Source organism: Paramormyrops kingsleyae, chromosome 14, assembly GCF_048594095.1.
Source record: "Paramormyrops kingsleyae isolate MSU_618 chromosome 14, PKINGS_0.4, whole genome shotgun sequence".
Classification (NCBI taxonomy): domain Eukaryota; kingdom Metazoa; phylum Chordata; class Actinopteri; order Osteoglossiformes; family Mormyridae; genus Paramormyrops; species Paramormyrops kingsleyae.
The window spans coordinates 2,361,830-2,379,615 of NC_132810.1; the positions used below are offsets into that span (position 1 = coordinate 2,361,830).

The window sequence follows — 17,786 nt, forward strand, 5'->3', positions numbered from 1 at the left end:
CCAATATAAAAAACGTAAAGTGTGAAAAATTAAATGAGGACTTCAGTCTCCCCAGTATTTTACTCTTTCCTCAGTTCAAAGATCCTTTGGCAAAGACCTGAAAAGCTCATATCTAGATTTTCATTTAAAGAAAAATGGTCTACACTTCAAGACTTAATTGATTCTGGTAACCCTTATAAGGCGCATTAGCTATATTATGTTCCTTTAATTGTCTAAATCATCTCATCCTGGCATCGTGTTACGAATTATGAAGAATATTGCACTCATTCTCTCTTGTCCCTAGTAATGGGAATTCTCTGCTGGATAGCTCTGCCTTATCGAATGGATAATGGCACACAGAGATGGGAATATCCAGTATCATGGCTAGGGATGAGTTACGGGGCTTAAGTCCCAAATGTTTTTAGTGAAGTCGCAGTTCATTTTTTACAATCACTTTTGCAATCATCATCATTATCATGCATGACAACTTCTGGACTAAACTCTGAATATCCTCTAATCATCGAACTGTGCCTGTCTAGGTCCCTTAGCACAGATGAACAGGGTTCCCCTGATTTCTGGATGCTTCCCTTCTACTGTGTATTGAGGGCAGAGAGTCCATTAGTGAATTAGGGGGAGTTGCTATAGGGTGGATGAAGACTTTCTGATGTCCTTTGTATGTTACGTATTTCAATGACAATTCCGTTCTGTTTTACCAGTGTATGACTGATGAATCAATCAATGAAATTGCCACTCAAAAATGGAAGGTCTTTGGATTTGACCCTCTGCCAGTCAATAAATAATGCAGCGCGTGAGTACATGGGGAACACAATAGAAAACGTGGCATTAGGTGTGCATTGGGTGTGTGGGAGTCAGCATCCAGAACGACAGAAATGGCAGCTTTTAGTCACGGATGCCGATGTCATGTACCGCTACACTCGTGAATAATGTAGGTGTGCGCATCCATTAGCATACGGAGTAAGACTTTTCCGCTATGGAATTATTCGGATACCTGCGCAGAATAGATTAATATAGACACAAGAATATCTGCATCGGAATTTATCGTTGACTATCGTTGACAAATTCTGTAAAACCCGGACTTAAACGTATATGCACGTAGTTTTAAAAGATAATGTTTTGAAGCAGTGAACTTCCATACCGATTTACCTGTTTAACAAAAGATAATACAATATTACCCTTATTGAGAATGCTTTCTTAAACCATCTATCGTTTTCCTTATCGTTGCAAATTATATGTGATATCCTTATAACCTGTACGGAAATCGCCCTTCCATTTGCTGACAAATGGCTACCTCTCTGATCGGGAGTTTATACAGTTTCGCCCTGTCGTGTCTTCGTGCAATGACATTGTTTAACGCTGCACGGAGCAGTTTGGTAGTTCGACAATCAACTGATCTTTCCTTCTTACGTCGGCTCCCCTCCCCCGGAGTTCGATGCGCTCGGCTATCGGCTCTGCCTCGGCTTCTCAGTGCGGGCGACAGCGCTGGTAAACATGGCGTCTGAAGGGATGATTTTAACAAACCACGACCACCAAATCCGTGTTGGAGTTCTGACAGGTAAACGCAGAATGACCTTGAATCCCCTGCTTTTACCGTGGCGACCCGTGTGGAGTAATTTGTGCCTGTTGTCCGCGCTGTCGCTCCCCGTGTTGCCGCTTTATTTCACGGTGTGCTTGCCGTGGTGCTCTGCTCTCCCTGTACAAGCTCGGGTTTGCTTCAGTTGTTCCTCGTCTCCTCAGAGGCGATGGTGATTTAAAGCTTTCCGTGATCTTTCGTGCCTTGTTTGGACGTTCGCGGCTAAGGTGATGTCCATTTTTATTGCTGAATAGGAACACGCTTATGTCTGGCGCGCTGTTCAATTTTTGTGTCAAGAAACAGTTTTGTGTGATGAATTATTCATGTCCCGTAAGCAGGCAAGCAATCCTGCTAGGTGGTGAATGTTAGCTAGTTCAATACTTTTCAAACATGAAAAATCGACGAACCCGCTTAACTTAATGTTACATGTGAAGCAGTCTCATTAAGCGGAATTAGACATATCGATCCAGTATGCATCTAATTTGTTGTAAATGCAAATCATTGCAATCAAATGCATGCTTTTTAAAGCATGCTTAAATTGTCAGCGTAGGTATAATTGAATATTTTTCTTTAGGTGGAAAAAAATGTTGGCATGTGCGCGGAATTTGTCTACTATCAGACGTGTGTTTCTCAAACTGAACGCTTTGCAAACGCAGCTTCCCCGCTATTATGACGGCAGAACGATATTCTTCACATCTGGGATAACGGTATTTTTTGTTTTTCTGCTTTTCGGCATCATTCGACTGTACTATTAGTGGCTAAAAATGCTTCGAACATAATGTTCTACCGTTATTATCACAAGTATGGTAAGTTGGAGAGGTTATTTCCGAAAGCAGCTGCTTAGTTATTCACCATACATCAGGACGATGTGGCCTTTTCATTTATTGCCTCTCTTTAGGTGGTTTTCCGGCTTTTGAATATGGGCACTATTGATCCAGTTCTCCGGGCAGCGAAAAATCAACGAGACATGCGTGAATGTTAGCATGCTTCACACCGTCACTGTTGTCAGCTAAAATAAACCGTTTAATTTTGCGTGTCAGAAAGTTTGACGATCTGTACCTTGTTGATATTTGCATGCTCTTCGTAAAGATAATAGCTTGACTGACACTGATTTATGTGGCTTGCATAAAACAGCATAAGGCATAAATCTAGCAGGGAAACCCCGCACCCCCTCCCCACCGGCTCCCCTCCGCCCCCCCCCCCCCCGGCTCCCCTCCGCCCCCCCCCCCACGGCTCCCCTCCCTCCTGATTTCCACACAGAGAAAGAGTGCTGTCCATTGCTTGTGGTGCTGAACGGCGTCAATCAGAGTGCAGTGCGCTAGTGGCGGTCTGCACAACAGCAATACGGAGGGTGGAGGGTCCCCCATCTTTTCCTTGGGTTTGAGGGAGAGGGATTCCCCCACAGACCTTTAATGTGCCGGCGCTCCGCTGCATGGAGGCGCGGGGCAGCTGATGCCGCGCGGAGACGCGCGCCGTCTCCGCAGTGTACTGACATGTCGCGCAGACACATGCTTGCTGATGACAAGCATCGCCTGACAATGTGAATAGCGCCGGCATCCATGTATTCGCCTTGCGTGAGCAGGAGCGACGCAGAGACCGGATAGCGTGGAGGAGCACTTAAAAAAAAAAACGCCGTTTTTCTACTTTGATGATTTAGACATCGTTGTGTATTGAGATATTATTTCTTTCTCTTAGGAAATTGGGAAACCCCACGGATCATGAGATTTATGGCATGCGCTGTTTTTAATCAGATCTGCTGTCATTGAAATTCATTTGGGATTAGATTAGATGGTTTAGATATTTTTCTGGGGATTGAAGCACAGTATAGGTGGTGTCGGTCACTACGGCTGGATAGCAGTTCACCGTGGGTAACCGGTGAGAGACATTTATGTTCCCGCATGGTTCCTTGCATTTTTTATTCCCTTGTGGTGCTCATGAGTGTCTTCATTGACCCACGCAATTGTAAATTCTAGATTGGCTCCCAATGCATTATGAAAAACATTCCCAACTGGAAGCAGTAATTCCAGACATATTAAATCCGGTTTTGACTTTTTAAGTAGTTTGCTTTGGCAAGAATATACAAGAACAGGTATTTACTGATTGTGTGTCTCAGCAACTGTTCAGTGTGAACATAACCAAGGGGGCGCCGGCACATTACGGTTCTTTCTGATAAATGATATAGGTTTTCAGTCCTGTGATGCATGATGACCATTGGTAACACTGAAATACTGAAGCATGGAAACATCTTTGACTGTAGTTGTGGTAGAACTTATTACCCTGCCTATGTTGTATTTTCTGCTCATTTTTTAGGCTGTTGGCTGTTGACATTTGTATTTTGTTTGTGCGTTGAGAGGAGGTATATTGGTTAATGCATTGCATTTCTTGCAGCGCACTTTTCCTCTTTTCTGAAGGTAATTTTGAACTATTGCTTTATTGATGTTATTGCTATATATGCAGGTTAACTTTAAATCAGAAGGGAAGGATGATGCAGTGATGGGAGTTTGCTTCCCATTCGCACGCATTTTGGTCAGGCTCTTGGACATTGCAAACAAAGCTGTGGAATTCACCCGTTGGTGAATTGCCAATGAAAGGGTTCAGCAGGAAATCTCACTTCTGCAACAGACAACAGATTTTTTTCCCTTTATTTTTTTTTTCCCCACTTTCAACAGTAGCAAGTCAGGGAACTTGATCCTCTTGGAATTGTGTAGGCGGGCTCCCAAAGTTATATGTTTATCATAAAGCCATAGTTCGGGTACCCAGTCTAATTTTAGACAATGCTGTCTACACACTTATAAAGAAATGACCTTATGATTTTATTTCCCCTGTGTTAGCTTTAATATTTGACCAGTATGAGCCATGTGAGGCAAAGCATGTTATTACTGCTTTTATTTTACTATCGCTGGAGTATTAACATTAGCTGCGGGCTAAGCTGACTTTCTGCCAGTAGTATTCATTCAGCAATTCCATTCCTTCTTTCACATTTGTACGTTTGCCTTGAGGTGTTTATATGCAGGTGGCTATCGGAATCGTGGATTGAGAAAAGTCCGTTTCGGGAGCTACTCCTCATCTGGGCGTCATGCGACGAAAAGTAAATAGCTCAGTGATCTCCAGCAGGCATGGGGGGTGGGGTGGGGGGGGGGGGGGTTTGTGGGACCTTCTGAATTCTTTGGCAAATTTTGATCAGCTGGAGGGGGAGAAAACACCTAGTTGCACATTATAAACGACACACTAGGCTCGGCCGGTATGATAACTGGGTTTACCCTGGTATTGTGAAATCTTGGTGATTAATCCATCCCCCACACCCCTACTCAGCAGATTTTATCGGCAAGATTTCAACATACTGGAATAGTGTCGCTCTAAATACCGTATTCCGCGGTGAGTATCCAGAAGCTATGAAAACTTAGATACTGCCCAAGCCTCCTGTACAGTAAAAGACCTCAGTGTTCTGTCAGCATTCCGTCTGAGGGTCCAGCAATCACTTGTCAGATCAAACTGTACTCCTGTCCACCATCTTGGTGTTCGACATCTTGATGGCATTAAGGTTCCCCCCTGCCTACTCATTTGTTGACTCTTTCTAAAACTGCCACTGCAGTTTATTTTTGGTTGGCTGGAACTTTTTACAGACTCTGCATCTGAAGGACAGATGCATGTGAGCATATCTCCTGTACATCTCCATCGTTAATGGAGATGTACAGGAATCTCCGTCTGACTTGAGGCTTTTCACTTAAGTCCCATCAGCACAAATGCGTCGTTCGTGGCGAGCGTTTTTTGTTCCTGTAATTGATTGAGGTGCTCATGTGATATGAATGGCTTTTCAGGTCTGGACAAACTCTGCATAGAGAAGCTGTCAACGCTACTGCAACAAGCACACTGACACTTCAGCTCATCCTTCCAGAGAACCACTTAAAATTCTGCCCACTGTCAAACGTCTCACCGAACCGGGATGAAGAGATGAACCTGTCAAAGTCCAGGATCTGTAATATTAGTTCGCATTTGCATAGAGTTGAAAGTAATTGGCGGAATGGCGTGTTTGTTTTGACTGCCTGTCCGCTTCACCTCGGTGCTCCTAAGCCGAGAGGATTAGAGGCCCAAAAAATGTGGGTGTGGTTTGTGGACAAGCCCACTTCAGGGTCACCTGCTTGTGTCATCACAGAGGGACGCGTGGACCTGGAGATACATGCTGGGATGATGGTGTTTTATAGGTGTGGCTACTTCAATCTCTCAGCGTTGTACCAAGCACTCGTGAGCAATCCCCCCCCCCCCCCCCCCCCCGCCCTGCATAACAACAGTGACAATAATTTCACACTTACTCTGGCTTAGCAGGGGAGACGAACAGTTCAATTTGGTATCGCATGTGCCAGACTTTTCAGGAATTAGAAGGTTTTTTCACTGGAAGGCTTTCATTGGTGCCAAGTTCTAATGTCAGCCGTTGTTTTATAACAGCTCTTTACCGAACGCAGCATTTGGTCTTATGGCATCCGAGGCCCTGCAGTCTGAGCCGCGTCACACTGGCCAGGAGTCCCCACCTTGCACATGCATTTTCATATTTTTTTTTTTTTTATCCCTGATGTCCTCGTTCTCCACACTGCCTGCTTAGCACAGACATCTGGGTCATTCCTCAAAACCAGCTCGACTTTGGGCTGACCCTCGCAGACTTTCTTGAGAACAGCTCTTTTTAAACACAAGGTAGTACTGCTACTGCAGGAGAAAAAAAAAAAGTTTCTCTGTTTTCTGTGCCACCTAAATCTGTCCATCCTCTCACTTATCGCAAAAAAAGGGGCAAGAGGAGTGTATGTGTGTGTATATATATGTGCTTCTGCAGCAGTAATGGCTGTAACAGATCAATCCTGTTACCAGATTCTGTTCTTTGGCCTCGGCCAAATTAAATGAAGATGGAAATCTTTGTCATCTTTGTGAAGATCTAATTGCGTTTAATTGAGTTTATCAAATGAACAGACCCCCAGTCACACACATACTCGCAAGTGGCCATGCAGAACGGCTATTTCCAAATACTCATTTTGATTAATTTCAGCATAAAAAAATGTAATTACACTTCACATTCCCTGCAAGGATAGTATGGTAAGCATTTATCCGAGCATGTGGCAGCCATATACAGCGAAGATTGCTTTTCCTTATTCTGTATGTCATGCCGTTAGTTATGGCACGGGTAAGCAGGAGACGAGCAGGCGATCTGAAGGAACACTGTCTGTTTCAATTAGGCGGATCTGGGAAATGTGGACGAATTTGGTACGTCAGGCCCTTTCTCACGTTCGTTTGCAGGGACCGACCATTCGTTTGCCTTTTTCTTTCTTACTTTCTTCCTTCCTTCCTTCCTTCCTTCCTTCCTTTCTTTTTCGCTTTCATAGTGTGTGGCGGCCTGAGCGAACCCTTAATGAGCCCGTGCCAGAACTGCACATGTCTGCCGCTTTTGCTGAAGGGGATTTCCCAGAGTTCTTTGCGTTGCCGCCGTGTCCTGGGCTTTCCCCAGTCTGCGGACAGATACTCCAGGGTGGGGGGAGGAAACGATTGCAGTCAACCAATTATTTTAATTGAATTATATGAAAAGATGTGTATTATGATATTCTGTAGGTACTCTTATGAAGTCAAATCAAATCAAGTCAAGTGGGCTTTATTGTCATACCATCCATATATAGGGAATAACATCCCCCCAGGACCATGGTGCAAGGGGGTGGTTGTCTCACACCTATGGGTGATGTGGTGATACCAGTTCACATCAGCAAGGTTCTGGGCTGTGGGGTGAAACCAGAGAAGATGGGGAACCCCGCATAACATCAGGGGGAGAACGTTGCATTGTCTTTCTCAACAATTAATGCAGTAGCAGAAGAAGGGTGCAAGAAATATACACGTAAATAAACAAACAAACAAACAAACAAATAAATAAAGGGTTAAAATCACCCGTGGGGTGGGGGGGAGGGGGTGTGACCTTCCCTGTATAATTTTGTCACTTTACCGTGTTTTCCCAAAGTGGTACATTACAGCGGTGGCGTCTAACGTGTCCCGCGGCGCCGGAGAGCCGCTGGGCCGCAGTCCGGCCCACTTGGAGCGGCCTGTATGCCCCCCGCTGCGGCTGCTGTGTCAGGAAGCCTCGGTGCTGTCGGAGCTGCGACACAGACAGTCCTGTTGCTAAATAAAGTAGGGGCCATATTTGCGTTTCCAGCTGGGTTTATGGTGAGCTGGTTTAAACAGTTACTGTGTCTGTAGCAGACAGGCCAGGTACTTAAGGACATGAGCAAATAGCTACGAATGAAAGCCAAAATGGGCAGCTGTGTGACAATTAGCAGCATGCCAAATTAGCTTGCTCCATTTCTCCGTAAAGTCGATGACAAAACCTAGACTGTTACCGTAATTTCAGAGCAGTCCATCCATCCATCCAATCATCCATCCATCATTCTTCTGCAACCACTTGTCCAATACTGGCTTCGATGAGCGTGGAGCTGATCTTATGAAGCACGGGGATATCCTTGTTCATATAGGTAGGTATACACTTCACATGAATTGCAAAGTAAAACTAGAAAATCAGCTGCCTGCCTCACATCCTGCGTCAGTATAGGAAGGTGAGCGAGATGCTAATCTCCTGGCTTTTACGTAGCTTGGCTGAACCTCCAGGGCTGGGGCAGGCTGCCCCATTGCCTTTGGGGTCGGCGTTCGCTCTCTCGCACGGCCGCTGGTGGGAATTCCCACATCGCGCTCCGATTGGACAGAGAGGCCGCAGTCGTGCGTCCCCATTGCCGGGAGCCATTCATCACCAGGGTGACGGCCGAGGGCTGCCACACTCAAGACGAGATCCATTCACAAATGCGTTGTGTTCTGGAGGAGCGTCACCCTCTCTGCCATTTCGTATTTAGATGCGCAGAGTTGTCAGATCAGGCAGGTTTACGGTTTGGATTTGATGTGCATTAATGTTGTCGTAGTATCTGTAGTAAGAGACATCGTGTGCATTTGCAGGTCTGTTTGAAACCCTCCAGAGTTTGCAGCTGTAGCTGTCACATGTGCTCTGGGCTGCACGTGCTCCACATGCGGCGTGCGAAGCCCATGACGGCTGACGCTGCGCTTTCGGGTCCACGCAGGATCCAGCTTGGACAGTTTGGCCCTTTCTGTTTACGTTTTATTTATTTAACAGATGCTATTATCCAAAGTGACGTACTTTTTTTGAGTAAGCTGGGAGAGCCAGTCCCTGCAGTTGCTGGGGACTAAGGGCCTTGCTTAAGGTCACCATGGCGAAATCACTCTGCCAATCCTGGGATTTGAAGCGGCAACCTTCCGATTTCAGCATCCTAACCCATTGAGCCACCCACCACTGTAAATAGGAAGGTATATATTGTTCTCTGCCAGCCACGGGGTTCGAGCCACCGACCTTCCGATCACAGGCACAGATGCTTAATCCACAGAGTCACACACTGCAACAAGCAGTGAATTTCTGCAGTTAATTGATGGACCACACTTCGTGGGCTTGGCAACGGAAACATGGGCAATGGGCAATGAGGATGCCAGTGGACAGAAAGGACTGAGAACTGAAACAATTACTGAGACAAAAACGATGCGCATGCATACGTGCACCCATTCAGCACACTGCAGTGTCACTGGTTGTTTGGAAACGTCTAAGCCAATGTCCGTGAAGCATAAGGCCTCCGTGTATGTTTAGGTTGATTTGAATCACCTTGGTACCCAAAGAAGTCAGAAACACTTTTGTTTCTCTCCATCTATTGGAAAATACCTGTCAGAAAAATGATGTGTTATATGGATTATCCTTAACATGAATTGATTACATATTGACCAGCAGAAGAAGGAGTTGGGTCTGTCTGTGGTGAAAATATAACCGGAAGGATCCCTGACTTTCATGGAAATTTGAATAAATAATTTAAGACTTTAATTTAGTGGTAATAGATCCTTATACTTTGTCAGAATTTCGAGACAGATGGAAGGTTCAGTTTGAGTCTCAGAGAATCTTGTGAATGCTACCTTTAGAATTAAAATTTAGTGATCAGTGGTCATTGTCAACACACAGTGCGCAACAACGAAATGTGTCCTCTGCATTTGACCCATATGCGACATAGCAGGGGGCAGCTAATTCAGCGCCCGGGGAGCAGTGCTTGGGGACGGTACCTTGCTCAGGGTACCTCAGTGGTGATTTGCTGGTCGGGGATTCGAACCTGCAATCTTTCAATTACAAGTGCGCTTCCCTAACCATCAAGCCACCACTGCCCAAACTTTAAACAAACTTTATCTTAGACCGTGACAAAGAAAACGACATAATGGATAAAATTGGTATATTCTTATATATTTTTTTTAATCTAGTTGTATGTGTTGCGTCATATAGACTTGGATGGGTGTGTATTTTTAGCAGCGCGATACTTCCCCGCTTGCTCTTTCATTTCACTTTACTCTTATGAATGGAAAAATCCTCGTAAAGCTGAATGAAAATTACTCACGGACCCAAGTGTCTGAGTATCCAGGCCGGTTTTTATGACAGAAGCCGGTCCAACAGGCCGGTGCACTGGAGTGCTCTTCCAAAGGACAGGCCCAGCCTACGGCTCACAGGCTGGCAGGAAGATGCGCTGGGGGGGCTTAGGGGGGCTTGGGGGGGACCAATCGGTCAGAGCCGGTCGAGGTGCCGCCATGAGGCCACCAGGCTGTGCCGTCATGCCCCTTCGAGCCGCATGGTGCCTCAGCGGTCAGCATCGTGTGTGTGTGTGTGTATGTGCGCGTGCGTGTGTGTGTGTGTGCGAGCGGGTTTACCTATCCTTATGGGGACACAATGTCCCCATAACGTGATAAATATCCGTTTTTTTTTCCTTATGGGGACCGGTTTCCTGGTCCCCATAAGGGAAAACTCTATTTTATAAAAAACGGTGACTGCTATGAAAAAACTAAAAATGCAAAAACTCTTGTATTTTGTTAGGGTACTTATGGTTATGGTTAGGGCTGGGTAGGGGTTAAGATTGTCATAGTTAGCGTTAGCATTTTTCCCATTGAAATGAATGAGCGGTCCCCATAAATATATGTTTACCCTACATGTGCGTGTGTGTGTGCGTGTGTGTGTGTGTGTGTGTGTGTGTGTGTGTGTGTGTGTGTGTGTGTGTGGAGGGGTGGCACAGTGATACCTTTAAAGTGAAAGTGTGGGGGGTGTTTCATTTGCAGCATGAGCTGTTAGAAACGATAGACAGCCAAAATGGTTTTCGCTGGGTGGGGGGGCATGGGGAAGGTGCAGGGAACTGGAGGCCACTGGGTCTTGGTTCGGGTGGCGATTCAAAGTGAGTTTGACAAGGTGCAGTTCCAGCTTGCAGTGACTCTCCACCCCCCCCCCCCCCCCGCTCCTTCTGGAGTCCACCCCACCCCCGTCCCCCCCCCCAGGGCTCAGCAAGGCGACCCAGTGCAGCTGAGGGGCTGTTAAACACGTCTCGGGCGTGACGGCGCCAGCCTCTCCCTCCAAACAGACACCCCCCCCCCGCCCCCCCGCCGAGGGGAGCGTCTGGCCTCGCCACGGTCTGGCTTTCGCCTCTTTGCCGGCTCCCTTTGATGTTTGAAAGTCTACTTCGACTACGTGACGGGGTCTGGATTCGCTTCCGGAAAATTCGTAAGGACATGGTGGGGATCAGCAGAGATGATTCATGACCCCCCCCCCCACCCCACCCCACCCAGTCTTTAACGTTTTCTGACATTTTCCATCTTTCTGTGCTTCAGGTAATTAAAGGAGCACAGCTTGCCGTTGGCCTTATTACTCAGTGTTTAATCGTTAGCAAAGTGCTATTTTTACAGTTAGCGTTAGTTTGTGTGCCTCGCTGCCCATTTACGACCTTTTTCAATCCTTTAACGCTGACATTTAAGATGGAGGGCAATATTTGTGCTGATAAAGAACATAATAAATCAGATGATGCAATTTGAAGGATCTGGCTCTCAAGTGGGAGCGTCTCCTGAAATTTGTATCGTATATTAGCGTTAAAAGCTAAACTAGGTTGTCTCCGAAGTTTAACTTGGGTCGTCACCGTGCCTCAGTTCTCTGAAGGATTAGGCGACGCCGCAGTCGGTCTGCGAGACAATTATAAAAATGCACAAATGAGACACAACGTTTCGTAGAGTTTATGCCATAAATCTGCTGATTCAAATGGGAATTTAAAAAGTGAGTTAATTTTCTTCTTTTAAATTTTTTTTAAGTACTCTTTTGATTCTTTTTGTGAACATATGCCAGTTAGCAGCTCAGACATTCTACATAAATCTTGGTCCCGCTAAAGACTTTACGCAAACACTGTAGATAGTAAATAAAATTAAGTTTATAGGCAGATTCGTCTGGATTGCAGTGACGTGTCTGAATGGAAGGAGGCTCTTTGTTAGGAAAATGCTCGCCATCATTAGGCTGGAGTGTTTTACTTGCTTCATGCTGTAGTTTGCCGTCTGCCAAAGCACAGCTGTACGCCCCGTAATCGAGGTGCAGACATGAAAGGACACGGACAGTCCTGTCGCCTTCAGTGTAAAAGATGGCTCCGTCGGGAAGTCAGTGGGCTGCAGTGTCCTTCGGGTTTAGGGACAACTGGGCCATAAGGAGTCGCCTAAGTGGATTTTGCTGTTATCTTGGGGGGTGGGGGGGGGGACAGGTGACTCTGTAATTCCCAGACCTTGTATGTTTGTTTTCTTTTTTTCTTGTTTCTTTTCTGTCACTCAATAAGTAAATAAACAAATAATTACAGTGATGCCAGTAAATACCAGTAATTGAAAAGTAAATAAATACGTAAAACAAATACGTTGTTAAACACCGATAAGATTATGCTCGCAATGGCTACAGAGCCTGGAAGCTTGGCTAGATGGATGCTGCCATTGGCCGGCATCAGTCCGAAGTATCGTATAGCATATCTTCCGGGATCAAATGAAAATTCAAAGTTGACTACTGAACGTGCACTGCTATCGCACCATCGCGCAGTCGAAATATCAAAAGCCGAACCATTGTAAAGCGAGGACCATCTGTAAAGAAATATAAATGATACCTAGCACCGTCTCTGGTCTGACACCAGTCTCCTTGCCAGCACGATAGAAGTGTGTAACATCGTGCCAAAGGACACTTGGTCTTCTAGCGTTTCGCTGGGCAAGACCGCTGTCACGTATCGGAGGGTTATAAACACACGACGGGCACACTGCAGAGGAAGAGGCCGTAAAGCTGGGGGCTTTTGGTTAATTACCACCGTCCGGGGGAGAACAGAGCCACTCGTGTGTTCTTGTTAATGGGACGTGCCGGAATAGGCCATCCACTGGCTCAGTGCGTCACGTGTGTACGCATGAAGAAGGAGTGGGGGTGGGAACGCATGGGGATGAAATAAAGGGTAGGTTCAGAGGAGGTGGAGATCTCCTGTCGATAGCCTGGGGGGTGGGGTTTCAGGGTGGGAGGGGTGCTGAGGATTGAGTAAGGGGAAAGAGAGAATTGGACCTGTTCTGGCAAGCTGTCATAAGAGGTGTGGAAGGGTAGATGATGAATGGGGGTGGGGGGGTACACTGGAGGCTTAGGGCTGCACATTTCTGCAGAATGTCTGTCTCCTTCATACATCATCATGTGTTCTGTTCCTTTCACAGCTTCATTTGTAAGCGCCCTGAATATTTATAAGACTGTTAATAAAACATTGATAATGAGGCAGGAATTGGGGAATGCAAATGTCATTCCTTCACTTTGAGTAAATGGGGACATACCAGGTTAGGCGTGTGTGTGTGTGTGTGTGTGTGTGTGTGTGTGTGTTTGTGTGTGTGTGTGTGTGTGTGTGTGTGTTTGTATGTGTGTTTGTGTGTGTTTGTGTGTGTGTGTTTGTGTGTGTGTGTGTGTGTGTGTGTGTGTGTGTGTGTGCGTGTGCATGTGTGCATGCGTGCATTCGTGTTGGTAGGCAGTTCCCAGTGTCTCAACTCCTTGTCGCCCCAGGAAAGGAGTGAGTGCCATGATGATGTATAATCATGGTGGAGATGCTGTAATGCTTTGCCCTTCCTCCCAGGTCTTTACTGAAGGTGCTGTACTCTGTGTGAGATGCTCCTCAGCCAATGAGTGGAAGGAGAAGACAGGATGTTTCGTGACAGTTTGTGTGATTTCCAGCTATCAGATATCAGTGTCATTCTGATTTCCAGCTGTCAGATATCATTGTCATTCTGATTTCCAGCTGTCAGATATCAGTGTCATTCTGATTTCCAGCTGTCAGTTACCAGTGTCATTCTGATTTCCGGCTGTCAGTTATCAGTGTCATTCTGATTTCCGGCTGTCAGATATCAGTGTCATTGTGATTTCCGGCTGTCAGATATCAGTGTCATTGTGATTTCCGGCTGTCAGTTATCAGTGTCATTGTGATTTCCTGCTGCCAGATTTCGGTGTCATTCTGATTTCCAGCTGTTAGTTATCTGTTTCATTGTGATTTCCAGCTGTCAGATATCAGTATCACTGCAATTTCCAGCTGTCAGATATTTGTCATTGTCATTTCCAGCTGTTAGTTATCAGTGTCACTGTGATTTTGAGCTGTTAGTTATCAGTGTCATTCTGGTTTCCAGCTGTCAGATATTGTTGTCACTGTGATTTCCAGCTGTCAGATATCTCTGTGATTTTCAGGTTGTGTTCTCCTCTCTCTTTGAGACTTGGACGGCTTTCTTCTCTCCATTCCCTTGGGCCTGCGGTTCGGATTTAGACCTGGTCACGTCCTGCAGGGCCGTGCCGAGGCAGAGCACTGACCACAGCGCCTTGCCAACACGATTACCCTTCAGCCGATCCGCAGTAACCGAGAGCGCCCTGGTCCTCCAGAAATTGATTTAAATGATTCTTGTTCTGTCATTGGGCAGCAGTGTTGCCTCACACCTCCAAGGTTGTGTGCCTGAACCCCTCCCCCGTCTTTTCTCTATGGGGTGTTTGCATGTTACTCCCATGCATTGCCTGAGTCTCCTGCTGGAATTCCAATTTCCTCTGGCAGCCCAAAGACATGCAGTCAAGCTAATTACTATCTCTTAATTGCCAATAGTGTATAATTGTGTGCCCTGTGATCCAGGTTGACCCCAGCCTTCTGCCCCCTGCTTCCTGGGATGGTCTCAGAGAGAGGAGATGTGTTTTGAAACCCTGGATCCAGGGCAGCTTCTGCAGAGGCTCGATCCCGGCAGCAGCGCAGTGGCCCTCCATGTGCAGCTGCGGTCGCAGTTCTGGCACAGCTGCAATGCAGAGCGCCCCTCGTTAGCCGGGCCGCTAATCTGCACTAAGCTATCTGGTGGCTTTGTCTCGTGGTTATAAATAGCGTTTGCTCATCTGCTTATCTGGGAAGCGTGTCGTACAGGAAAGGTGCTTTGAAATGCAGCTTACAGATTACGGCCTTATTGTCGCACCCTAACCCCCCATCTGCGAATGGGAGAGTGCTCCTCATCGATTCGTACATCAGCCCCAAGCGAGGGCTAAGCGCTTCTGACCGCATGGGCAGATGAGGTGGGGGGGGTAGGAAAGTGTACAGCCTCTCCCTCCCTCTCCATCTTTTCATCTTGCCTCCTTTTTTTTTTTAACCCCCTGCCTCATCAAACCCGGACACAGAGGCAGTGAGGTCTGTGCTCGGGGCTGCGAGTCGGACTGACCGGGTTCGGGTGGAATGCGTTGAGAGCAGACCCAAGGGTGAGCTGGGGGGGGGGGGGGAGGCGTTGGGGGTTCTCATGGGAATTGGGATACATGGGGGGGGGGGGGGGGGGTGGTTGGGGGCGTTACTCTGTAGATCAGGGACGAGCTCCCGTTCCTACCCCCGCCGCTCTGTTCGTCATTAGTGGGGTTGCTAAGATACGGCAGGCTTATATTTGGTTAAGCTATCTTCTATTATGGCTGTCCCTGTATTTCACTTTGCATCGGGCCATTTGGAATGAGGATACCAGATCTTTCGGTTTCTCTTTCATATCCTTTCCCTTTTCTTCCCTATCCTTTGATCCCGATAAAGCTCTCATTTTTTCCGTATTTCCTTTAATCCCGCAGAGAATCCCCGGCTCACTGACCGGCACCGTCTCCTTACGCCTTCGGAGCTGCGGGTTCAGCTGTGACCACACGCTCTGCCCTCCCCAGTACTTCCTGTCCTTAGATGTGCAGATGGAGTAAAGAGGTGGCATCCTGTGTGTAAATGAGAGTAAGAGAGTGAGACGGGGTGAGACTCTCCAGCACGGGAATGATATCTGGCATACAGATTGTGTGCTGCCTAGTGATTCCCACGGTGCCTTCCAGGGTCAAGGACCAGGTGCCTCATTGAAATGGATGGATGGAGTATTATATTTTTTCTGTTTCCCATTCCGATCCTCGGTAATCCACAGTCGGTCCATGTTTTTGCTCCCTCTGAGCTCCCGTGGGTTTCTCCATGTCATCTAAAGCAGGGTTTCTCATTCCGATCCTCGGTGATCCACAGTCGGTCCATGTTTTTGCTCCCTCTGAGCTCCCGTGGGTTTCTCCATGTCATCTAAAGCAGTGTTTCCCATTCCGATCCTCGGTGATCCACAGTCGGTCCATGTTTTTGCTCCCTCTGAGCTACCGTGGGTTTCCCCATGTCATCGGAATCGGAAATCGGAAGTCAAGAGCAAAACAGTCATACACGAGCATTCAAACCAAAAGCAAAGCGAACGAAGAGCGAGCTAGCAGGCAAGAAGCAAGTAGCGGAAATCTCTTCAGCCGATGAACCGGAAACTGCTCCGAGGGCAAGGGAGGCGGGGTCAGGTCCAGAGGGCGGAGTCGAGGGAGCAGTTGACCAATCGGCGAGTGGGCAGGACGTCCGAAGGACCTGCAGGCATCCTCCTAAACTTATGGCACGTAACACTTACGGCACGTAACCCAAACTTACGGCACGTAACAAGCAGTGTTTCCCATTCCGATCCTCGGTGATCCACAGTCGGTCCATGTTTTTGCTCCCTCCCAGCCCAGTAGCAAAAACGTGGACTGTCTGTGGGTCCCCAGGAACCGGATTTCTGCCAAATGTAATAAGGGAGGCATAGGGGTTGAGTGGGTAGTACCTCTGCCTCCTGCTGGCGGATCCCAGTTCTGCCCCCTGTGTGTGTGGAGTGGAGTTTGCATGTCTTACCTGTGTTGTGTGGTTTTCCTCCCGGGGTCTCTGGTTTCCTCCTGCAGTCCAAAGACATGCAGTTAGGCTGATTGATGTTTCTAAATTGCCCGTAGTGTGCTTGCGTTCTCTGATGGCCTGGCATCCCCTCCAGAGAGCATCCCTCCCTCGTGCCCCTGTACATCCTGGTACAGAGGGTTATGGAGTAACACAACAGTAAATGAAAAATTAAAAATGAAGTTTGAGAGCTGTGGTTAATATAAATGCTGGTTGCCGTCCGGAAGGCAGGCTGACACTGGCGCGTGAACATCGCTGAAGGACGTGGGCTGGCTTCTCAGAGGTGTGACATGGGCATCAGAGGGCTTGACGTGTGAGATCGCGGCTTTGTGATTCCTGCCACTCCGGCCCCTCCGGTGTTTCCCGTGTGACATGCACGGCGAAAGCTTGTTTAATATTTGTCCCCGGTAATGGGCTTTTCGCAGAACGTCATTAATCTCAGGCTCGTTTTGACTGCAGTCGGTCGACTTGTCGGCGGCGCAGCACTGAGGGGCCGGGTACCATGGACTGGAGTATGAGTGCATAGGAAACATGCAGTGTGCCGGTTACTCCTATCAAAATGCAGAAACAATGTAACCATGGCTTCCTCTGCAGCCTAGCCCCTTCCCCAGCAGTTCCACCACTTCCCATGCATCCACACCCCTTCCCCCAAAGCCCTACTTCTTCCCCTTGCAGGCCCACCTCCTCCCTTTGCAGCCCTGCCCCTTCCCATGCAGCCCCACCCATTCTCCTTTGACCCTGCCCAGCAGCCCCGCCCATTCCCATTCAGCCCCGCCCCTTCTTTGAATTCTGTGAAATCATGTCCCTTCCACACAGCCCCGCCTCTTCCATACACATCCCTATTGTCCTCGAATACCAATGCAGAGATCTGAAGGCTGAACAGGTATCGTGGCAGCTGTGGGCCCAGTGCATGGTCCAGAATGGATTTGCAGTTGTGCCTTCTGAATAAAATGTTGCACGTGACATCCTGAAAATAGCACTACCACTACTGCCACACATAATAGTCTCCTTATACATGGTGGATGTTAGTGTCTCTGAGTAGAGGATGCCGGCCTTGCTCATGACGTCGGGGTCAGCCCAGATCCGCGGCGAGATGACGGAGCTCTGCCTTCCTCTTCCTCTTC

General features: G+C 47.5%; 1 protein-coding gene across 9 annotated transcripts in view; it reads left to right on the forward strand.

Moving 5' to 3' along the window:
* Positions 1-1,400: 1,400 nt before the first annotated feature.
* The window catches only part of gphna (gephyrin a), a 69,785-nt gene continuing 53,399 nt past the window's right edge, over positions 1,401-17,786 (forward strand). For all 9 annotated transcript variants that reach the window (XM_072699046.1, XM_023825283.2, XM_023825285.2 and 6 more), the window contains exon 1: positions 1,401-1,552. In XM_072699046.1, the coding sequence (XP_072555147.1) occupies positions 1,489-1,552 (64 nt within the window). In that variant the 5' untranslated portion in view covers positions 1,401-1,488. The remainder of the gene's footprint in view (positions 1,553-17,786) is intronic.